We start from the raw sequence: 25,195 nt of genomic DNA on the forward strand, positions 1-25,195 counted from the left end.
GTCGAAGCACATTCTCTCATTGTACTAGTACTTGTCTATTTCTCTACTACTAACTATAAGCACAATCATATATTACGAGTAGTATTTTGAGGTGAGTGAGAAAAGTGATAATGGGGACAGCAAAAGAGCACATAGAAGAAATAAGGAGAAGCAAATTCTCAATAGGAGGTGAACCAAATCAACTAACAGAGGACCTTCATCAGGCTGTTAAAAATCTCTCTGCTGAGCTTTATGCTAAGGATGTTCACTTCCTTATGGAACTCATCCAGGTCTATCTCTTTGCATGCATTCTGCTGATCTCCTTTTTTTTTTTTTCGTCGTCATAGGATCTTATATATTTTGGAATGTTTTCAGTGTAGATAGGATCTGCACATAATGCAAATTGGAGTTTGGTTATATTTTATTAAAGGTTGATAACAGTTTTTAAGTATCGATTAAACATTTGAGATTGACTAGCAGTTGTAGTATAAAATACTACTTTCTCCGTCTCAATTTATGTGACATCTTTCGTTTTTTAGAGTCAATTTGACTAATATTTGAAGTTAGATTGAATTTAATCAGATTCAATATTGTAAAATTAAAATGTAAATATTGAAAAATTATAGGGTTAGTACTATAAATTGTAATTTTTCTCATATTCTTGTGGCGAAAACATACATCTTTAAATGTTAATTAAAGTTCACATGAAATGGATTTGAGACAAAAAAGTGTTAAGGTGTTTGGGCTGTATTTGAGTGAGACAAGCAACTTAGAGTGTCGAGTGATGGTATATATGTAAATAACATGTCCATTTTAATAATATAATAATTATATTTAATAATTCAAAGTAAATAATAATTTGACACTTCCGTAGTACCAAACATCCGAAAATTGTACCTCAGTGACACTATTTTTATTAGTGAACTCAAATTCTGTATTTGTGTTCCACAAAATTTAGATCCATTAGTTTGGGAGATAAAAAAAGCAAACACAATCACTTTTTTCCAATTTTTGTTTTTCCAAACTTCAGAACTTTATTTTGTACCTTACACAGTTTCTCACAAATGTTAGGACCATTAATGTCTGAGGCAGAAAAATCCTCAGATAATTTTTTTTTCACTACAACAAATGTGATATTTAGCTACGAAATTTTTAGCTACAACACAAAATTCGTCACTAATTGTTCACTTTTTGTGACAAAAGTTACATTTCGTGTTTAAATACATAAGCCACATACGTTTAGTGACGAAACACTAACTTTCGTAGCAAAAATTTTGTCCGCTAAAGTTTCCCACCAAAATATAAGTTGGCGCCATTTATTATGTTACATTTGCCACGAACTTTAAGTTTTAGTGACACATTATTTTGTCACTAATAATGTACCCAATCTGTGACAAACAATTATTTGTCATAAAATTAGTTATTTTTTGGAGACGAAAAAAAGTTCGTCACAAAAAGTATATTCTTACAATAGCGACAAATTAGAATTTGTAGTTAAATGTTGTAAGCTTTAGCTACAAAATTTTATGTTTAATTGTGACATTAGTTTTTGTCTCTAATAATATAAACAATCGTATGACGAACAATTTATTGTCTCTAATCAACATGCGACATAGTGACAACCAAATTTTGTCACAAAATATGCAATGTCTTAAATAGCGACGATTTAAAATTTGTAGTTGAATGAATTAACTATTTGCTACGAAAAAAGTTCGTAGCTAAATATAAATGATCTTTGACTATGATTATTTAGCTGACAAAGTATCGATGTTCGAGTGTCTCCTGATAGCAAACAATTTCAGAAAAGCCATGATATTTATGAAAAAAAAAAAAGCAAATTGGGACGAAGAAGAAGGAATGAGATGTTCCAAAGTTGGACAATCAACCAAATTTGGGAGTTTAAAATATGGTTATAATCATATTTAAATTGTGGCCACTTTATTGCAATTATAGTCAAATTTGCAAATCAATTTCAAATAAAATTTAAAATTTAACGAAATTGAAGGAAAATTGAGATAAATTAATTTCCCCAATTAATTTATCTAGCTTCTTGAACTTGAAAAAAATAAAAGATATTTGTAAAAATGGACTATATAGCAAAATTTCATTCGTCTTTTTGACCCTTTTAAAAACATATTTTATATGAAACAAAATTGTAATTTTAAGTTATCAATTGCTAAAAGATTTTGCACCTTTATCAGTTGACAGCTGGTTCTGTTTTCCTTTCGTATTTAATATTGAATTTAAAATATACAGATATAAATACTAATTTATCATAATTATATAAATTCTACGCACTTCTAATACCAATCGATCTTTCAATTGAAGTTCTAGAGTCATTTGAGTCCACGTACGCACAGCGTTACACACAAAATATCATGTATTTACGGTTAATATACCTTCATTTCATCACATGAATGGTCTATCAAGGATTGATTCTATTTATTGTTGGGTAATATCAATAATTGTTTTTCTTGACTTGAGTTTGAAATATTTGATTAAGGGTGAAGAGATCCTATCTGCCCATCACTATTTTCCGTGGTGATGTAAGATTTGAAAACTTTCACTTCAAGTCTAATTGAAATTTTTAATAGTTTTTATTTTATTTTAATAAAATAAAAGGACGATAGGAAGGAAAACTAATCCTGATTGTATATTTGTATGTAATTAGAACACAGTGTAATTTAGACCTAGGTGAGCAAGAAAAATTAATTAGAATTTAAAAAGGTATAGACTTAACTGGTAAATCAGTTTTTCTTTCTTGGTTGTGATGATATACATTTTGAGATTAGAATTTTAAAGGTAAGTACATTTAGAAGAAGGCATTGAACACTTCTATAGAAAAAGCTACCGTTCTCTATTTTTATTGTAAAGTCATTAATCTTATTAGGTCGAAAATATGGTTGAAGCTAAACCTGTTAACCGGTTTGGTTTAACCGGTTAAAACCGGTAACCGGACCGGTTAAACGGAACCGGAACCGGTAGAACCGGTTAACCATTTAAAAATTACCGGTCCGGTTTTAATTTTTTTGAAACCGAACCTATCGTTAAACCGTAAAACCGGGTGAAAAAAAAATATATATATATATATTAAGTTATACATATATATAAGTTATATAGTACACTTAAACATATATATATATATATATATATATATATATAAGTATATATACTATATATAGTATATATATCAAGTTATACATATATATAAGTATATATAGTATATAAATATATATAATATATAAGTTATACATATATATATAATATATATAGTATATATATTAAGTTATACATATATATAAGTATATATAGTAAGTTATACATATCTATAAGTATATATAGTATATAAGTATATATAGTATATATAGTATATAAGTATATATAGTATGTTAAAGAATGCATTGAACTCTTAGAAATTTTTTATAATGCAACTCTTGCTTTTTCTAGACAATTCTATCCCACGGTAACGCATTTTACCCTACTTAACGGAAATAGCTAGAGTTTTACAAGAGATAAATATAAACCCGATTATCAAGTGGCTATTTTTGAAATGATAATCAAATTTAAAAAGTATTTTTTTAAGTTATATATATTAAGTTATACATATATATAAGTATATATAGTATATAAGTATATATATTAAGTTATACATATATATAAGTATATATAGTATATAAGTATGTATATTAAGTATATATAGTATATAAGTATATATAAGCATATATAGTATATATATATATATATATATATATAAGTATATAGATATATAGTACATATATATAAGTATATATAATATATATATTAAGTTATACATATATATAAGTATATATAAGTTATACATGTATATGTATACGAAAAACACTATTTTTGTATTCTTGGATTCTTACCAGCCATTAGTCAAAATATTTAAACTTTAATTATAAACTTGTATAACATATGTAAATATACCTACAATATAATAATAAATATTATAATATATATATATATATATATATATATATATATATATATATATAATACAAACAAAAAAAAAAAGGTTTTAACCACAATAGGACCGGCCCGGTTTGAGTTTCAAGATGAGAAGGTTAGCAGTAGTTTTTTTAACTACCGTTGCGCTAAATGGTGCCCCAAAAAAATTCTTTAGTTGAAGCAAACAAAAGAGTAATTTGATGTATGACACTACAAAAAATCGGTACTAATGTCTTTGTGATATTAAAATTTGTTTCAAGTGTGGTTGTCAGATTGATATTTTGTATATGAATTGTTAATTCAATTGATCACAAGAAAATATACGAACAATCGTTTATAAAGAGATGTCAGGTGGGATACATCATACTATATTGGTATGCTACGTTGCATTTATTTTCAATTTAAATAAACATTGCATTTATTTGATGCAAATTACTATTTTTTAATAATTTATTCTTTTTTAATTAATTGGCGTGATACACACATGCAACGCACGTATGCTAAAACTAGTTTGTGCGTGTATATATGGAGACGGACACCTATTTTTGAAATAATTTTATTTTCAAATTACTAGTTACATTTGTATTTTAGAAAATAATGTGTTATTAATTTATAGAAGCAAAATTAATACCTTAATTATGTAAAAACATATATAATATATATTAGGATATTTTGTCAAATAAAATAGCAAAAAAGCATAAAAATAATAATAAATATTTTTAGCTTTTATAAAAAATTATTTACTTCATTTAAAATTCAAGAAGCTTTAAAAATGGGGTTAGCTAAAATTGAATGTCAACACACACATCCAATTAAACATTATATATTATTAATTGTATATTTGTTATAAAGTATTGGGTTTCTTAGTTCAATACCAAACCAGACAACATCAAAATCCAAATACATGCCCAATTTTTATTGGGTTTGTTGCCAAAAAGATTTCAAAATTTTAAAAAAAAAAAAAAAAAAAAATCAAATATTTTCAATTTCGCAGCAAAAGCGAAAGCGGCAAATGTTCCCTAGTTTTATCTTTTTACTAGAGTTCTTCCCTCTTTTAGTTTCAGTTCTAGGTTTTATAATTTCACTGTCTCGAAGGAATATCAGCTTTCACTCAACCCAAAAGGATTGAATTTGTAAGATGCTTCTCTCTAATTTCATTCATTTCTAGTTTATGGTTTGTTAATTGTTTCTAGTTTCATAAGGGTTTTTAATTGTTTCTAGTTTCAAGTTTGTCTTTCAATTTTCTTATTATGGTTCGGAATTAGGTCCTAACTAGGGTCAGTACTCTCTCAAAGAACCACTGGTGGGTGTCTTCTCCAAGGATTGCAGGTAAGTTTTCAAACGGTTTTCTCTCCTCTTCTTCTTTCATTTCTTTTTTCATAAAGAACGTGTGTTTGAAATTGATTTTTGGTTCTTTTTTCTATTTCTTTTGGTTATCCAGATCCTTGTTCTTATTTCTTGTTGGAATACGATTGAGTTGCTGGATACGATTGGTGTAATTGGTTTAGATTAGGATATGGTTCTCCTTAGTGTGTCTCTCAGTTAAGTAATTATCCCTAAATCCTGAATTAGTTGGAGTACCTTTCTCTGTTATTTACACTAATGATGGACTTACCATTACTCTCTTCCTTTTAGTGCTTGAGAGGATTTTTTAGTTAGACTATGTTTTAGGTGATTGACAACTCGTACAACCGTCTGCCTTTTTCTGGGTTTAAGAGTGGTTATGCTTTTGAAACTCACATTTGCAGAGTAATGTGGTTGACTTTAGACGAAGTGTGGGAAGGTTCCTAGTTAAATTTTTAGGAACTACAACTTGGTGCTTTTGTTCTTTTCTTTTCTTTAATGGTTCTGATGGGTTGAGTTTGGTGAATTGTGGGAACAAAATATCATTCTTCTGTGGTGTTTTTCACTTGATCCTATTAGTATTAGTCTTGTATTTTCGTGTTCTTTGATTTATATTACTACCTATTGTTTCTTTAGCCTCGGTTATCTTATTATCTTGCTCTTGTTTCGTTATCCTTGGTTAAGGTTGCTCAAATAACACACTACTCAAAAGAAGCATTTCATAGTAATTTCATTTGCTATTACAAACTTATTTTTGAAAATTTGAGTTTCGCAAAAAGAAGAGTTTGGTCTTCGGTCTTCCAATCTAGGTTGATTCCTTCCTCTAGATTGAACAAATGGTACACAAATTTGAGCCTTAATCCTCTTGCCATCTAATGTAGACAATTGTTTTATGAGGATTAAGTATTCTCCTCAAAGTAATGTTATTTAATTTTCTTTGTCTAAAGTTGTATGCTTGCTGCAAGTTCAAAATTTAAACCTTATCATATAACACTAACTTCATCTTCATTTTGAAAGGAAATACCTATGTTGTGACTAATCAAGTGTAAACAAGGTTTATGAAAAAGATAAAAATACTCTCTTACATAGTTCAAAGTCATAGAATCATAGTTTTAATCAACTTTAGTTGTACTATTCTTTTGTATCTGCTTCTTCTGTCCGCCTTGTGCATTTGTTATCCTGTTTTCCTCTTTATTTTTACAATATGCTTATCGGATAGGAAATTAATTTTTCGGGGGGAGTTGACTTAAGGGATATTTTTCTCACTATACTGTGAAGGGTGTTATGCTTTGTGCATTTAAGAGTAGTTTCATTCTTAAAATTGTCTCATTAGCTTACAATATAGACAAAATTAATATCTAGATTGTCAATAAATATGCTTAAAAATTCGTGTCTTGAGAGGATGTAATACCATCTTTTCCTTGTTGCAGAGATGTAAATAAAAGCAATTGCAGCCTCAGTTTTGTAACACTCACAATTCATGAATGGAAAGAAGAAGTTTTTGGCTAGCTACATCACAGTTAGTGTCTATATTTACCTTTGTTAAAGTAATCAAATTTGTGCAGCTCATATCTATATTTACATTCTTTAAATAAAAGATTCAGCAATTTTAAATTTAAGTTGTCATTTGGTGTGGCAATTGCAACTGTGATTCTTCTATTGAAGTTACAGGAGATTAAAGAATGTGAAGAAAATCCGAGAGTTAACTAATTTAGCGTGCATGAAGATATATAGTTTTATGATAGCATAATAATCTATTTGCCTTCTCGTTTTTTTTCCTCCTGAGTTATATGATTTTGTGATAGCATAATCTATATGCCTTCACTTTTCTCCTCAGGTATATGGTTTGTGTGTGTTGATGTGACTTTTCTAGATTTGAATTGTTCATTAGAAGCACTGGACCTGCTATTTCCTCTCTACTGATGCATCATTTTAATGAAGAGGTACTGTTTCTTTACTATCTTTGCTTTTTATTCCCCTTAATTAATCTTCTCTTTTATAACTAATGTTTAGTATTCGTGTCACAAATTCCTGGCGTTTTCCTCTCTAGCATTCACGTAACAAATTCGGTACTATTGGAAATGTAATGAGTTATTTTGAAAAATATCATAATGTTAAAGCAGAGAAAATACTGTGTGGTTACAATACAATGATGTGTGTTTGTTACACCATTAAGCACTATGTTTCTGTAGTCTATGATTGATAATGAGGATATAATCTTTTGGATTATGCATATGTCGACCCTCTCCTTATGTTGTTTAAGTATAAGCATCGTTCTGAATTTTTTGGCATATCTCAATTTTTACTAATGTAGTTTCTTTTGTTGAAGATATATCTTATCTCAATTGTCAAGTAATCAAATGTCCTTGTAGTCAACAAGCTAAAATTGGTAGTACCGATTATTGAACTCATTTAGTAACCTTTTCATGTAGCTCAGACACTTTCATGGTTACATAAAGTTCTATATAATTCAAGTCTTCATGTCTCGTTGAATTTATTATCAATATCTGGTGTCCATTTTATGTGGTATTTCTTCTGAATTTGATAGTTTTATAAATAATAATTCGATTAATATCAAAATTTCCTAAGTTATTTCTATATTTTGATACTTTATTGTTTTGGTTATACAGGAAGGATAAGATTCTTCAATAACAGGAAATGAAGCCCGCCACAGAACTACTAAGAGGAGTCTGAAGAAAAAGGAATAGTTTGGAGACCTTTTATGTTATTTTTGTTGGGTCATGTATATATACAAATTTTTTTAATTATAAAGTATGGGTTGAATACTTCATGTTGTTTAACTTCAATAAAAAGTTCTGATATGATTTTATTTCCCAAAAATTTCTTCTTATTGATTACGAATTAATTTCGTATTTTATAATAATAGTAATTGTACCTAATCATAACAATTTTATTGACAAAATTTTTTGTCGGTAAAAGCAATATTTTTAGCTACGAGATAATAATTTTAGCTACAAAGTTGTAAATTGATTTTATAAAAGCAAAATTGTCATTAATTTGTACATTTAGGGACGAAAGACTTATTTGTTACAAAAAGTAGTCTTTCGTGACAAATTTTCATTTATTCAACTACAAAATGTATATGACTTTAGAGACAATTGACATCGTCACTAAGTAAACAAAAAAATTAGTGACAAAGTAGTTTTGTCATTATTAATAACCTTTTCAATGACGAAATACACTATCAACTACAATTTCTAAATACTTTTCTTGACGAATGGGTTCGTCTTAAATACTGTGCATTTGGGGACAAAAAAGAATTTCGTAGTTAATGCAATTTTATTTAGTGACGAAACACTAAGTTGTCTTTGTATACATTTAGTGACCCATGATTTAGCGACAAACGGTGGACAAAATTTTTTTCGTCACGAAAGGCTTTTTGTGACGAAATCGTGTTTTTAAGTGACAAAATAATTTGTCACTGATAATCGAATTTGTTGTAGTGTTTTCATGGAAACTAACCATTTTGTATTGCTGCATCAACGGATTACATAGTTCAAATATACCCTTGGCATATCTAAGACACAAAATAATTTTGTTTCTAAATACTCCCCAGGGTTCCAATTTCGGCAAGTTTTTCCTTTTTACCTGAATTTATATGTGATTGAGTGTTTACATATGAACTTAATGTAATTTATCCTAGATAATTGAGTTGATGGTCCGTTGATTTAATCAACTGAAAATATACAATACCTGAAAACGGAATAGTAGAATAAACAGTTGTCATGTTTTGTAATTGCAGAATGCAGAGGATAACGAGTATGACAAAGGAGTGGATCCATCACTGGAATTCGTGATAACTTCAAAAGATATTACTGAGACCGGTGCTCAGGCGACACTTTTGATATTCAATAACGAGAAAGGTTTCTCTCGTAAGAACATTGAGTCCATATGCAGTGTTGGACGTTCCACTAAGAAAGGCAATCGCAAGAAGGGCTACATCGGTGAAAAAGGTAGTCCCTCTATGCCAATTTAAGCGTCTTAGTTTGACTAGTCAGGAAGTTAAAAAAATAAAGAGTGATCTTTGAATTTTATGATACTAAATTAAAAATGTGTATAATGTACGTACTAGACTTCCCATGCACTCTCTGTGGTCATTTTTACTTGTCCAGTTTTGGCTTTGCGCATCCTTTAAGGAACAATAATTGATATGGGTATTTTACCTCAATACCCATGTTAATTGATGTTTAACTCTCTTTGGCCATAGATTTTGGGAGCATATTTTGAAGATTTGTTTTCAAATCTTTTTTTGGCCATAAAATTTTGATAGATTTTGAAAACAAATCTTCAAATTCCAAATTTTGGCTCAAAACTGTTTTTGGGTCAAGATTTATGTTTTGGCATTTTCATAACTTTTAAAAATTACCTCAAACTTTTATATTTTATAAAAAAGCCCTATGATCCAACTAATTCTATTTACCATGTTCCTCTATTAAAGCCATATCTACTATATTTCCACAATTAAAACAGTCTCTTCTATGAAGTAACGAGCTAAGCTAGTTACTACCGTCATTTTTTTTTTTTTTAACAGATGGATCTTTGTATTGTAATTTGAATTATAGTAGCTAATAAGTGTGTTATTAGCAATTGTTATTAAAATATCATGTTATGTATAATTTGGAATTAGCAAGTATGTATGTTTTGTATGGATGGGTAGTCTTGATAGTTTTTAGAACTTATGGTATAAGTAATGTTTCATGTTTTTCAAAACAAAAAGTGAAATATTTTTTGAAAAACTATGGCTAAACACATCTTCAAGACTTGAAAAACTTCACCCAAATCAAGTTTTTCAAAATTTTTTTTTTGAGAATCTATGGCCAAACACTAGCTTAGTCTTAGGTTTTGAGAAATGATTTTGGGGAATAAGTAATTAATGCTTAGGGTAAAACATAAAAAAAATTACTACTCCTATGTTTTTCTCTTGATATAAAAGTGACAAGTAAAAGTGAAAATACATTTTTAGTATAATGGATAAGTAAAATTGAGCGAGGGAGTAAGATGCTTGAATTACAAAAAGTAAAGGCCATAGAAAAACAGCCAAGCTTTTTTTTTTGAAATCTGACAAACTAAAAAGAAAGTATCTGCTAAGGGACGGGAGAGTACTTAATACAATTCACTTGCTCATCCATGCGCATATGTACTCTGTATATCTACTGATTGTTCATTAATTTGTACTCTTCCTTTTACCCCTATGCTCGTGTTTTCAGACTGTTTTTTGGTTTTGTTTTACTAGTTTATAGTTTAATTAGTGAAAATGTTAAAAGTGCTGCTACTGCCTATCCTACCTGCTGAATTCCTTTATGGTTCATTAAGCTTAAAGTTAGCCAATATAGAGTGGGTAAAAGTAATTCATATTCATCATATTTGATTTTCTCCCTTTATGTTTATCCAATAACTTAGAGAACCTATGTTAATAGAATTCCTAATTTGTTTAGGAGACACATTTAATAATATTGGATAAAGTAGAACAAATATGTAGATAGATTCATACTACTTGTTTGGTATTGAGGTTTTAGTTAATGGGTCGTCAGAGATTTTTACAAAAAATATAAAGTAAACACACCACGAAGCCAAGGGGTTCAATATCTACTATATATACATAAAAAATAATTTTAACCTTGTATATACAGTGTAATTTTTTGCCGAACCCCCTGGGCCCTTACTGGCTCCGCCCCTATCCCCAATTATATTTTTGAGCTGGACTGACCCGAAAACAATTTTTGAGGGATTATTTGCATTCTGGATTGTTTTACAAGTGCTTTCCTATAGATATCCATGTTGTTAGAGGTATTGCTTTGATGAGTTAAATCGGAAGAACCAACTGAAATGATAAGGGTTGTTTGAAAAGTAACGGCGTTGTAAGCCGAAATGGAAAACCTTGCTTTCATGAAAATGAAGTGCTATATTTTTTTTTTCCTCTATACCCAAACAAGAGTACTTAGAAGATGGAACAATGACACCTTATTTGTATTTCTTTGATAAGTGGGTCAATGATTTTCTCAAGAAGAGATTAGGTTTCTGTTTACATCCCAGCCTTGAGATGGCAGGTGGTAGTCCAGCTTTTTTGTTATTTTCCCATCTTTATAATCTGACATTCAAATATAGGGAGAAGGGCACTCTGAAGAGTCCCTGCAAACTTGTTTTTTCAAAACTAAAAGTGCACTTTAGTGGAGTGACCATCTTAGTATGCTGCTTCTTCATTTCATATTACATTAGCTTTTGAACAGAAAATTGATCTTTTTCTAGAATGCATTCCGTATTGACTCTTCCTTTTACTTTTTTCTTACTTAGTTGAATATGCATTTACCTTATCTGAATTTGTAACCTGTTTCTGAAAGCACTTGATGCATTTTTCTCTCAGGTATTGGATTCAAGAGTGTGTTTCTCATCACTGCTCGGCCCTACATCTTCAGCAATGGGTATCAGATACGATTCAACGAGGAGCCTTGCCAGCACTGCAATGTAGGCTATATTGTACCTGAGTGGGTGGAAGCAAACCCAACTCTGCCAGTTATAAGCCAAATCTATGGGTCTTCTGCTACCCTTCCAGCCACAACTTTAGTGCTACCACTGAAATTCGACAAGGTGAAACCTGTTAAGCAGCAGCTTTCCAGCATTCATCCTGAAGTTCTTCTATTTCTTTCGAAGATAAAGAAACTCTCGGTTAGGGAAGACAATGAGGATCCCAGGCTTAATACAGTCAGTGCCATTTCCATTTCTAGTGAGACTGAATTTGTTGAGAAGAAGAACATTGATGCTAAATCCTACCTGCTCCATCTCTCAGCTAATAAAAAATCTGGTCTGGGGGAATGCAGTTACTACATGTGGAAGCAGAAGTTTCCTGTCAAGCGGGAGCATAGAGTGGATAGAAGAATGGAAGTTGATGAGTGGGTAATCACTTTAGCTTTTCCCAATGGAAAGCGCCTCAACAGGGGAACAAGCTCTCCTGGGATTTATGCTTTTCTTCCCACGGAGATGGTCACGAACTTCCCTTTCATAATTCAGGCAGACTTTCTTCTAGCATCGTCAAGGGAGACAATCCTTCTAGATAACATATGGAACCAGGGCATTCTTGACTGCGTCCCTACTGCTTTTGTTAATGCTTTCACATCACTTGTGCGAGCTAAGGAAGGAGCTCCTGTTTCTACTCTGACTCATATGTTTGGCTTTTTGCCAGTCAATGAATCTCCTTTTCCAATTCTTAATGGCGTGAGAGATTCCATTAAAGGAAAACTGCTGGATGAAAGTATCATTCCATGCGAGTCATACGTGGAACAACAATTCTTCCAGAAACCCAGTGACGTTGGTAGACTGTTTCCTGCTTTCTGGAATCTGCTGAACAAGGCGAGGAAGCAGGGGGTTGTGTTGCATAACATCTCATCCCATGGAAGATTCATCGTGAACTCAGCTTTTGATAAGGAGATGTACAACCACATATTAAACTTTTTGGAAGTGAAACAAGTCGACAATGGATGGTACGCGAAGTGCATTCAGAGTTCCAATCTTGTTTTGGGAGTCTCAGAGGATGTTTACCTGGAACTTTTAGCATTTGTTGCTGAGAAATGGCTGTCTTCTTTCAAGACAACTGAAATGATGAACATACAACTTTTGAAATATGTTGATTTTGATGATGATGTAGCTTTGTGTAGCATATATGAGGCATTGAATGGTGATCATTCCTTGCTTTTGTCTCGCGAGTCTGGTCACATCTCTTGGCTGATCAACTGGAACTCAGAATTTCGTTTTGCCAATCACCTCTTCTTTGCCAAATCAACACAAGAAGCAGTCCAGAGTCATTCTAGAAGCCAGACAGTTTTGGATTGGCTTAAAGATGAGGTCAAAGTGTGCACTGTGAATGTGCACGACTATGCTCTTCTGCTTCTTAAGTCACAGAGTGATGATAGAAAAATTGCTGTGGCTTTTACCCACTTCTTACATCAGTCCCTCACAAGGCTCTATTTATCTAGAGAACAAGTTGCTGCTTTATGCAGTAAACTGCCGCTCGTGGATAACTATGGACAGGTCACCAGACAGAGGAAAGGGGTACTGGTGCCTGCAAATGGTAGCAAATGGGTGCAGTTGATTGGTTCAAACCCGTGGAGACACGAAGGCTATGTTGAGCTTGGAGAAGATTATTTGCATTCTGGCAGCTATGCTGGAGTTTCTACCAGCAAAAAAGAGCTTGTGGAATTTCTCAGGGACAATGTTGCAGCTATAGACATTCCTGACCTACCCCCTCCTGATGCAGCGATTTCTAGTATGTCTTCTCCACTAACCAAGGAGAATGCATTGCTGCTGTTGGAATGGATTCGTAAGATGAACAGGAACAGGGTTTCCTTGCCAACAAGGTTCTTGAGCTGCATAAAGGAGGGAAGCTGGCTGAAGGTATTGCTGAGTGGTAGCCCTGGCGACAGGCCTCCATCAAAATCATTCTTCCATACTTCATCATGGGGACATCTGCTGCAGAATGGATCTGTTATTGTGGATATTCCATTAGTTGATCAGGGCTTCTATGGCAGTGAAATAGAACAGTACAAGGAGGAGTTAAGCACATTGGGTGTCATGTTTGAATTTAAAGAGGCATGTGAATATATTGGAGAACATTTCATGTCTCTGGCAACTTCTTCTACCTTAACCAAAGGCCATGTGGTTTCAATCCTCAATTTCATCAAGTATCTAAAGGAGAAATGTCTTCCCGCTGATACCTTTGTCAATAGCATCAATGATAGAAGGTGGTTGCGCACTACTCAAGGTGAGAAGAGCCCACGGGAATCTGTTTTCTTTGACGGTGAGTGGAATGCTGCCTCACAGATCAGTGACATCCCATTCATTGACCACAAGCATTATGGGGATGAGATTCTTTCCTTTAAAACAGAACTGAAGCTGCTTGGTGTGGTGTATGGTTTCAATCAAAATTACGAGCTAGTTGTCGACAACCTGAGATCTCCAGCACGCTTAGGTTGCCTGACTACTGATGCTTTTCTCTTGATACTGGAGTGCATTCGCCATCTGAGCTCGTTTGACAAAATATGCAGGGCAGTTAAGGATAGAGAATGTATGAAGACCATAAACATGGGTTATAAATGTCCGACTGAATGCTTTTTGCTTGATCCTGAGTGGGGCTGCCTGCTGCAGGTGTTTCCCAGTTTTCCTCTTATTGATACGAATTTCTATGGAAGCTCTATCTTGTCATATAAAAGTGAGTTGCAGAAATTAGGTGTGGTTGTTACTTTTGAGGCGGTAACTCAAGCTTTTGTTGCTGCTTTTAAGAAGCAGACATCAAGTGGTTCCTTAAACAAGGATAGTGTTCTTTCCCTTCTTGCATGTTACAGAAAGTTGAAGACAACCAGCTTCAAATTTCCTTCAGATCTTAAGAAATGCATTCAAGAGGCCAAGTGGTTGCGAACTCGAATTGGTGATAAAGTACCTAAAGATTGCATAATCTTTGATTCAGCCTGGGAATCCATCTCTTCAATCTCTCTGTTGCCTTTTATTGATGATAGTGAGGCTCGGTACGGAAAAAGCATTCATGAGTACAAGGATGAACTTAAGAGTATGGGAGTTACGGTGACATTTGCAAGTGGGGCAAAGTTTGTTCCTGAAAGCCTTCGATTGCCTGAAGACCCTAGCGCCATTACTGTTCCAGCGGCATTCTCATTGTTAGAGTGCTTACGGACATTGGAGATGGAGCATAATGATGATCAGATTGCTACTTTGCGGTCAAAACTTGCTAGAAAATGGATGAGGACTAATGCTGGTTACAGGTCTCCAGGTAAGTGTTTATTGTTTGGTCCTCAGTGGAATCCCATCTTACAGCCAGAAGATGGTCCTTTCATCGATGATAAATTTTATGGCTCCAAGATAGGTTCGTATAAGAAAGAGCTCCAGTCTCTTGGTGTTGTGGTTGAAATTGGAGATGGATGCTCATTGCTTGCTGATTACCTTGATTGCCATTCCAACAGCATTACTATCACTCGGATCTACAAGTACTTGAGTAAGTTCAACTGGGAGCCAACTAAAGAAGGTCCTAGAAACATACGGATTCCAAATGGTGTTAATGATGGAGAGTGGGTAAATCCTGATGATTGTGTTCTGTATGACAAAAGTGGTTTCTTTGGCCTACAGCTGCATGTGCTTGAGAAGCACTATGACAAGGAGCTGCTCAGTTTCTTCTCCAAATTAGGTGTCAAGAGCAATCCTTCTCTTGATGATTTTCTCAAGCTTTGGAAGTCATGGGTAGATGCTGGGCGCAGTTTGGCACAATCAGAGTGTCAAACTTTCTGGGAGTTCATTGTGAAGCACTGCAGCTCAAGAACGGAGAACTTTCTATCAAGAACAGAGAACTTTCTATCTGAGAACTTGTCTAAACTTCCTGCAGGTTCAGGCTTGAAGGGAATTTTGATGCTCGACAAGCGTGATGTTTTCATTGCTGATGATCTCTATCTGAAGGATTTATTTGAACATTCTGTACTAGTGAACCCAAACGCTTCAGCTTTCTATTTATTTGTCAGGGAAAAGGGTAAAAAATATTCCTCTACTTTAGAAAAAGGGCTAAAAATAGGGTAAATATCTCAAAAGGTCATTGAACTTTGAGAAATTATATAGTAAAGTCATTGAACTTTGCTACATATCAATAAAATCACTCAACTTTGGCCTATTATCTCATAAAATCACTTAATTACATATGTCATAAAAAAAAATCTGATATTGAAATATTAATTAATTATTTTATGTCATGTAGATGTGGATCCCATAATAAAATAAAATAAATTCATATCTTTATCAGAGAGTCATGGTAGATGAATTGGTCAAAATATACATAAATATTCATTGAATCCTTTTTGCATGACGTTAGAAGTTTTCTTTGTGTTAATGAAATTCAACAATCGATAAATATACATAACAAAATAATTCACCTATGCACTATATAATTTCTTAGAAAAAGAAATTCAACTGATCACCCTTAGGACTTGCGGGGGTCCAAACATGTAAATCTTTTGCTTCTTTTTGCTTGTACAGTTTTAAATTAAAGCTATTGTATTATAGTCTCTCCATTTTGATTTATGTGGCATTACTTTTTTTTTTTTTTTTTTTTAAAAAAGTTTGTTCTAAAGAGTATGTTGTACTTTGGATGAGGGTCAATCCGTATGCAAAGATATGGATTTATTTTATTTTATTGTGTGGCTCACGACTACATGACATAAAATAATTAATTAATAGTGCCATGTCAGATTTTTTGATTACATATAGTTGAGTGATTTTATGAGATAATAGGCCAAAGTTGAGTGATTTTATTGATATGTAGCAAAGTTCAATGACTTTACTATATAATTTCTCAAAGTTCAATGACCTTTTGAGATATTTACCCCTAAAAATATCATTCATTACAAATTTGGGTAAAAAATACCATTCCCGTCATTAAAGTTTTCAAATATACCCCTGTCTTATCCGAAATCCCCAACATAACCGATTTCATTTTTAAACCCGCTTCATTTAAATCAGATCCAACTAAATAAAAAACCCATATGGGTTACCCGCTCCTGTGCCTAGTGGCTCCAGATGTAGGACTCGGGAATAAATTGGTGGCATATGGGTTTTTTATGTAGTTTGGTCGGGTTTAAATGAAGCGGGTTTAAAAATAAAATTGAGTTGTTTTGGGGGATTTGGTAAGATAGGTGTATATTTGAAAACTTTAATGACGGGAGGGGTATTTTTTACCTAAATTTGTAACAGGAGATATTTTTAGCCCTTTTCCCAAAGTAAAATGGCATTTTTGACCCTTTTCCCTATTTGTAATGTTAATCTCCGAATTCCTCATTACAGTGCACCTGCTATTGAATTTGCTAAAGTTGGTTTACATCCAATTGACAAGGTAACATAGCAAACACAGGGTGATTGGTTAATTTCCAAAAAAATTATCAAGCAAATGTGGTTTGTATTAAGCAGCTGTAGTAATTGTGCTATTTTGGTCCTTCACCAAATCTTTCTTCTTTTTACCTTCCTTTAGATGACTCTTACATGTTCGTTTATGTACCTAAAGAAAGAAGCGACCGAGAGTTCAACCCGCACTAATCATGTCATTCCATTTACACTCACATGACGTATCAATCCAATATTTGAAAAATTAAGTTCTCTGATACTAAATGTAGTTCTTTACATTTTATAGCCAGTGGCATAGGTAATAACCGGGTGGATTAGTGGATTAAATTTAACGAGTTCAACTTTTGAGGTTTTTAACATTAAAATATTTATTCTTCTTTTTTTCTCGTATTTTATATGTGTTGAAATTAGTAGTTTTGACATATTATTTGTGCTCTTCAATTTAGCGCATTGCACACAGAGTGTCTTGTGTCTCCCTCAGTACTTTTTTGTGGCGAGTATAAATTTTCTTTTACATATATAAAATTAAATTTAACTTTATTTTTTATTTTGTCTCACACAATAAATAGAAGTTGTTTGAGACCTCTTTTTTTTATTTTTTTTTATTTTTAAAATCTCACAATTAAATAACTTAAAATAACACTTTCGTGTATACAAGTTTTGAGTCCACCAACTTGTGAGATAAAAGAAACCCACACAATTTGCGTGAGGGGTTAAAAAAAAAAAAAAAAAAAAAAAAAAAGCTTAATGCATATGCAGCCCTCTAAACTTGCATCTTTTTTCCATTTTGGCACCTCAACTAAGCATTGTTCCTATTGAACCCTGAACTCGACCTCAAGTGTATCTATCAAACACAATCCAACTTAAATAACATTTTTCAAATAATATATATATGAAACCATTTCTTTGACTATCTAAGCATCCTATTACAAAACTAGTCATCTAGTCAATGGACCTTCTTAAACCCAAATTCCATATATTTTTCTTCATTTCCAGAAATTTCAAACAAGATTGTCTTCTGTAAAGTGTAAACCCCACGTAGTTTATATTACTAAATTAGATATCTCGCAACAAAATCTTAAGAATATTTCCAATTATTGGACTACCTAAATGCAACAAAACAATAACACCTATTAGAAATCAATTCAATCAATGATCAACCAAAAAACCTTGGCACATGAACTGGAAGTTAGTAATTAAGTACTAATGAAACTAATTGAATTTCTACTCGTGCATACAAAGAATAATTCTATATATCCTGTTGCAAAGTTTGCTATATAAGTCGGATTGTGTTTGATAGACACACTTGAGGGCGAGTTCAGGGGTTCAATAGGAACAACACTTAATTAAGGTGTCAAAATGAAAAAAGGTGCAAGTTTAAGCCCCCCGTTTGGCCATAAGAATTATTCACTTTATTCCGGAAATTTTTTTCACTTTTTTTCGGAATCAGCGTTTGGCCATGAAAATTCCGAATACAGCTTGAAGTTGTATTCCGGAATACCAAAAACTCAAAAAACTTATTTTTCAAAATATTTTCACTTTTTTACAACTACATTTCACCAAAAACTATAATTTTACCCATCCATGGAGTCACTCAGCTTTTTTATTTTTTTAAAAAATCCACGTCAGCAATATCAACCCGAAATATCGCTTAAACTGGTTAAGTAACTTTGTAGGTGAAATGACAATAGTTGAGTGACTTTTGTGATGCAAAATAAAGTTAAGTGACTGGCTTAGATAATTACCATTAGTTGAGTGACTTTTGTGTTACAAAATAAAGTTGAGTGACTTTCTGAGATAAAAGTTGTTAGTTGAGTGACCGTCTGAGAAATTAACTCCCCATCCATGCCCATATGTGTATCAACTGGTTGTTCCTAAATTTTCACTCTTCTTTTTTCGCCCTATGATTGTGTGTCCAAACTTGGCTGGGACTGTTTTTGCTTTACTAGTTTGTAGTTTAATTAGTGAAAATGTACTGCTCCTGCTATTTGTCATGTGTGTTGGCAGAGGCGGAGCCACGATTTGAACTTTATTGACTAAATGCTAGGATAGCGATATTAGGTGTTATTAATTTGTTTCGAATTTAAACTTTTGTACATATTTAGTGTATTTCTTAATATAAATATAGAGTTCAGATTAAAGTTATTGGGTTCGCGTAACCTCCTAGCTATTGCCCTGACTACTGTATGCCCCTTTATGGTTTAGTAAGCTCTAACTTAGCCAACATAAAGTGGGTGAGAGTAATTCATATTCAATTATTCATCAAAAATCGTTTTCTCCTTTATGTTTTTCCAAATACTTTAGAGAACCTATGCTTTAGAATTCCTAATTTCCTTAGAAGACACATTTGATAGTATTGGAATGAGATCGGACAGAATAAAGTAGAACAAATATAGATAGATTCATATAGATGACCCCTACTTGTTCGGAATTGAAAATGGGTCCCCAATATTTGACCTTGACTGACCAAAAAAACGTTTTTTATGGGATTATTTGCTTTCTGGAATATTTTACAAGTTCTTTGCTATAGATATCCATGTTGTGGCAGATATTGCTTAGATGATTCAAATTGGATTAACTAACTGAATAATGTCTGTTTGAAAAGTAACGGTGTTGTAAGCACATACAGGAAAACCTTGCTTTCATCAAAATGAAGTGCTTAAAAGATGGAATAATGATATTTTGTTAGTATTTCTTTGATAACTGGATCACTGATATCTTTTATAGAGGAGATTAGGTTTGTTTCCATTTGACCTCATTATCCCTCTTTTTGGTGCCAAAATGATCTGTTTATATACACAATATGCCAGTTTACATCCCAGCCATGAGATAGCAGGTGATAGTCCAGCTTCTGTGTTAGTTTCCCATCTTTAAAAACTGCCACTCACATATTCGGAGGAGTAAAAGGGTCCCTGCAAGATCGTTTTTTGTACGAAAAGTGCAATTTAGTGAAGCAAAACTGCATACAATTTTCTCCCTTCAAAGACTAGTGCAAAATATATTTACTTCAACCTCAATAAGTCCTGTTCTTGCTCATGGATTTATACCTGCCTGTCCTTCGTATGCTGCTGCTTTATTTCATATTACATTAGCTTTTGAATAGAAAGTTAATCTTTTTCTAGTTTTTTGATGAATTCTGGTAAAGGAATGTATTCGGGATTTGACTGATCTTTTTAATTTTTCTTACTTAATTGAATATGCATATACCTTATCCGTATTTGTAACTTGTTTGAAAAAGAAATTAATGCATTTTTCTCTCAGGCATTGGCTTCAAGAGTGTGTTTCTCATCACTGCTCGGCCTTACATCTTCAGCAATGGGTATCAGACACGATTTAGTGAGGAACCTTGCCAGCACTGCAATGTAGGCTATATTGTTCCTGAGTGGGTGGAGGCAAACCCAACTCTTTCAGTTATAAGACGAATATATGGGTCTTCTGCTACCCTTCCAGCCACAACTGTAGTGCTGCCACTGAAATCTGACAAGGTGAAACCTGTTAAGCAGCAGCTTTCCAGCATTCATCCTGAAGTTCTTCTCTTTCTTTCAAAGATAAAGAAGCTCTCAGTCAGGGAAGACAATGAGGATCCCAGCCTTAATACAGTCAGTGCCATTTCCTTTTCTAGTAGTGAGACTGATTTTGTTAAGAAGAACATTGATGCTGAGTCCTACCTGCTCCATCTCTCAGCTGATGAAAAATCTGGTCTGGGGGAGTGCAGTTACTACATGTGGAAACAGAAGTTTCCTGTTAGGCGGGAGCATAGAGTGGATAGAAGAATGGATGTTGATGAGTGGGTAATCACTTTAGCTTTTCCCAATGGAGAGCTCCTCAACAGGGGAACAAGCTCTCCTGGGATTTATGCTATTCTTCCCACGGAGATGGTCACGAACTTCCCTTTCATAATTCAGGCTGACTTTCTTCTAGCATCGTCAAGGGAGACAATCCTTCTGGATGACATATGGAACCAGGGCATTCTTGGCTGTGTCCCTTCTGCTTTTGTGAATGCTTTCACATCACTTGTGAGAGCTAATGAAGGTGCTCCTGTTTCTACTCTGACTCATATGTTTGGATTTTTGCCAGTCAATGCATCTCCTTTTCCAATTCTTAATGGCGTGAGAGATTCCATTAAAGGAAAATTGCTGGAAGAAAGTATCATTCCATGCGAGTCATATGTGGAACAGCAATTCTTCCAGAAACCCAACGACGTTGGTAGACTGTTTCCTGCTTTCTGGAATCTGTTGAACAAGGCGAGGAAGCAGGGGGTTGTATTGCATAACATCTCATCCCATGGAAAATTCATCATAAACTCAGATTTTGATAAGGAGATGTACAGGCACATTTTAAACTTTCTGGAAGTGAAACAAATCGACAATGGATGGTATGCGAAGTGCATTCAGAGTTCCAATCTTATTTTGGGAGTCTCAGAGGATGTTTACTTAGAACTTTTAGCATTTGTTGCTGAGAAATGGCTGTCTTCTTTCAAGACAACTGAGATGATGAACATACAACTTTTGAAATATGTTGATTTTGATGATGATGTAGATTTGTGTAGCATATATGAGGCATTAAATGGTGATCATTCATTGCTTTTATCTCACGAGTCTGGTCACATCTCTTGGCTAATCAACTGGAACTCAGAATTTCATTTTTTCCAATCGCCTTTTCTTTGCCAAATCAACACAAGCAGCAGTCCGGAGTCATTCTAAAGGCCAGACAGTTATTGATTGGCTTACAAATGAGGTCAATGTGTGCATTGTGAATGTGCACGACTATGCTCTTCTGCTTCTTAAGTCACTCAGTCATGATAGAAAAATTGTTGTGGCTTTTACCCACTTCTTATATCAGTCCCTCACAAGGAATTATTTGTCTAGAGAACAAGTTGCTGCTTTATGCAGTAAACTGCCGCTCGTTGATAACTATGGTCGGGTCACCAGACAAAGGAAAGGGGTAATGGTTCCTGCAAATGGAAGCAAATGGGTGCGGTTGATTGGTTCAAACCCGTGGAGACACAAAGACTATGTTGAGCTTGGAAAAAATTATACATTCCTGACCTACCTCCTCCTGATGCAGTGATTTCTAGTATGTCTTCTCCACTGACCAAGGAAAATGCATTGCTGATGTTGGAATGAATTTGTGAGATGAAAATGAACAAGTTTTCCTTGCCAAGAAGATTCTTGACTTGCATAAGGGAGGGAAGCTGGCTGACGGTATCGCTGAGTGGTAGCCCAGTCTACAGGCCTCCATCAAAATCATTCTTCCATACTTCATCATGGGGACATCTGCTGCAGAATGGATCTGTTATTGTGGATGTTCCATTAGTTGATCAGGGCTTCTATGGCAGTGAAATAGAACAGTACAAGGAGGAGTTAAGCACATTGGGTGTCATGTTTGAATTTAAAGAGGCATGTGAATATATTGGAGAACATTTTATGTCTCTGGCAACTTATTCTACTTTAACCAAAGGCCATGTGGTTTCAATCCTCAATTTCATCAAGTATCTGAGGGAGAAATATCTTCCCCCAGATACCTTCATCAATAGCATTAATGATAGAAGGTGGTTGCGCACTACTCAAGCTGAGAAGAGCCCACAGGAATCTGTTTTGTTGAACAGCGAGTGGAATGCTGCCTCACAGATCAGTGACATCCCATTTATTGACCATAAGCATTATGGGGATGAGATTCTTTCCTTTAAAACAGAACTGAAGCTGCTTGGAGTGGTGTTTGGTTTCAATAAAAAATACCAGCTCGTTGTTGACAACCTGAGATCTCCAGCGCGCTTAGGTTGCCTGAGTTCTGATGCTTTTCTCTTGATACTGAAGTGCATTCGCCATCTGAGCTTGTTTGACAAAATATGCAGGGCAGTTAAGGATAGTGAATGTATGAAGACGATAAACATGGGGTGCAAATCTCCGGCTGAATGTTTTTTGCTTGATCCTGAGTGGGGCTGCCTGCTGCAGGTGTTTCACAGTTTTCCTCTTATTGATACAAATTTCTATGAGAGCAATATCTTATCATATAAAAATGAGTTGCAGCATTTAGGGGTGGTGGTTAATTTTGAGGAGGCAACTCAAGCTTTTGTATCTGTTTTTAAGCAGCAGACATCGAATGGTTCCTTAAACAAGGATAGTGTTCTTTCCCTTCTTGCATGTTACAGAAAGTTGAAGACAACCAGCTTTAAATTTCCTTCAGATCTTAACAGCTGCATTCAAAAGGCAAAGTGATTGCGTACTAGAATTGGTGATAAAGTACCTAAAGATTGCCTACTCTTTGATTCGGCTTGGGAATCTATATCATCAATCTCTCTGTTGCCTTTTATTGATGATAGTGAGACTCGGTACGGAAGGAGCATTCATGATTACAAGTTTGAACTTAAGAGTATGGGAGTAAGGGTGAAATTTGCAAGTGGGATAAAGTTAGTGCCTGCAAGCCTTCGATTGCCTGAAGACCCTAGCGTCATGACTGCTCCAGTCGCATTCTCATTGTTAGAGTGCTTACGGAAGTTGGACCATAATGATGATCTCATTGCTACTTTGCGGTCAAAACTTGCTAGAAAATGGATGAAGACTAATGCTGGTTACAGGTCTCCAGATAAATGTTTATTGTTTGGTCCCCAGTGGAATTTTATCTTACAGCCAGAAGATGGTCCGTTCATTGATGAAAATTTTTATGGCTCCAACATAGGGTCGTATAAGAAAGAGCTCAAGTCTCTTGGTGTTGTGGTTGAAATTGGAGATGGATGCTCATTGCTTGCCGATTACCTTAATAGCCATTCCAGCAGCATTACTATCACTCGGATCTATAAGTACTTGAGTAAGTTCAACTGGGAACCAACTAAAGAAGAACCTAGAAACATATGGCTTCCAAATGGTGATAATGATGGAGAGTGGGTAAATTCTGATGATTGTGTTCTGCATGACAAAAGTGGTTTCTTTGGCCTTCAGCTGCTCTCTCTAGAGAAGCACTACGACAAGGAACTGTTCAGTTTCTTCTCCAAATTAGGTGTCAAAAGCAATCCTTCTCTTGATGATTTTTACAAGCTTTGGAAATCGTGGGAAGATGTTGGCCGTAGTTTGTCACAATCAGAGTGTCAAACTTTCTGGGAGTTTATTGTGAAGCACTGGAGCTCAAGAACCGAGAACTTCCTATCTGAGAACTTGTCAAAACTTCCTGTAGGTTCAGGCTTGAAGGAAATTTTGATGCTCGACAAACGTGATGTTTTTATTGCTGATGATCTCTATCTGAAGGATTTATTTGAACAGTCTTCTTCTCATCCCTTGTTCGTTTGGTATCCACAACCAAGCTTGCCATCTTTGCCTCGGCAGAAGCTGCTTGAAATTTGGCAAAATTGGTGTTCGTAATTTGTCTGAATCTGTTAAAAAGAAAGGCATGTCTTCTATTAATTGTGCTGGACTTGAGCAGGTGCAGCCAAGAGAAATCTTCATTGGGAGGGGTTTGTTTAAGTTAATTCTTGGCTTCCTTGCTGATCCTTCGCTTCAAATGGAAGCGCATAAGAGACATGAAGCTCTCAAATGCCTCATGGATGTTAGTATTTGTGCAATGTTAAAACCAATAACCATGGATTGCAGCCTGTCACTTTCTTCTGGAGAAGTCTTTAATGTGAAAGTGAGCCGAATGATGTGCTGGGAAAGGGAAACTTCAAAGATCTTTATACAGAAGCTGGACAAATCTGGTGGTCACAAGTGCAAGCTTGAGTACGCTACGTACTTCTCCCAAGTAGTTGCTGAGAGAATTCTAAGGGAGAAAGAAGATTATGTGCCTCAACTGGCTGAACTAATCAAATTGGGGTTCATCCTGGAATTTGATGAGGCAGCTGTTGGGTTCTTGATGAAAACAAAGAATCTACAGATATTTTTGGAGGATGAAATATTCCTTTTCTCTGCCTGCACTTCTGAATAGGTATTTATTGTTGGAGGATGAAGAATTCCTTTCCTCTGCCTGCACTTCTGAATAGATATTTATGTGTATTAAAATCTCCCATCCCCAG

The 25,195-nt window shown here is 34.1% G+C and overlaps 2 protein-coding genes across 4 annotated transcripts in view; both read left to right on the plus strand.

Annotated features, from left to right (window-relative positions):
- Nucleotides 1-22,263, plus strand: LOC132057600 (uncharacterized). The gene is made up of 7 exons (XM_059450226.1): nucleotides 1-269; nucleotides 9,056-9,266; nucleotides 11,675-15,875; nucleotides 17,137-17,185; nucleotides 19,921-20,029; nucleotides 20,455-21,728; nucleotides 21,829-22,263. Exons 1-7 carry the CDS (start codon nucleotides 111-113, stop codon nucleotides 22,261-22,263), a joined length of 6,438 nt encoding a protein of 2,145 aa, XP_059306209.1. The 5' UTR covers nucleotides 1-110.
- The window catches only part of LOC132056209 (uncharacterized), a 3,401-nt gene continuing 442 nt past the window's right edge, over nucleotides 22,237-25,195 (plus strand). For 2 of the 3 annotated variants that reach the window (XM_059448301.1, XM_059448303.1), the window contains exon 1: nucleotides 22,237-25,107. In XM_059448301.1, the coding sequence (XP_059304284.1) occupies nucleotides 22,329-23,411 (1,083 nt within the window). In that variant the 5' untranslated portion in view covers nucleotides 22,237-22,328 and the 3' untranslated portion in view covers nucleotides 23,412-25,107. Of the gene's footprint in view, nucleotides 25,171-25,195 lie in introns of all 3 variants that reach the window. The other variant, XM_059448302.1, reaches the window with a different exon arrangement.

The sequence above is a fragment of the Lycium ferocissimum genome, chromosome 5 (genome assembly GCF_029784015.1).
Source record: "Lycium ferocissimum isolate CSIRO_LF1 chromosome 5, AGI_CSIRO_Lferr_CH_V1, whole genome shotgun sequence".
NCBI classification, from domain to species: Eukaryota; Viridiplantae; Streptophyta; class Magnoliopsida; order Solanales; family Solanaceae; genus Lycium; species Lycium ferocissimum.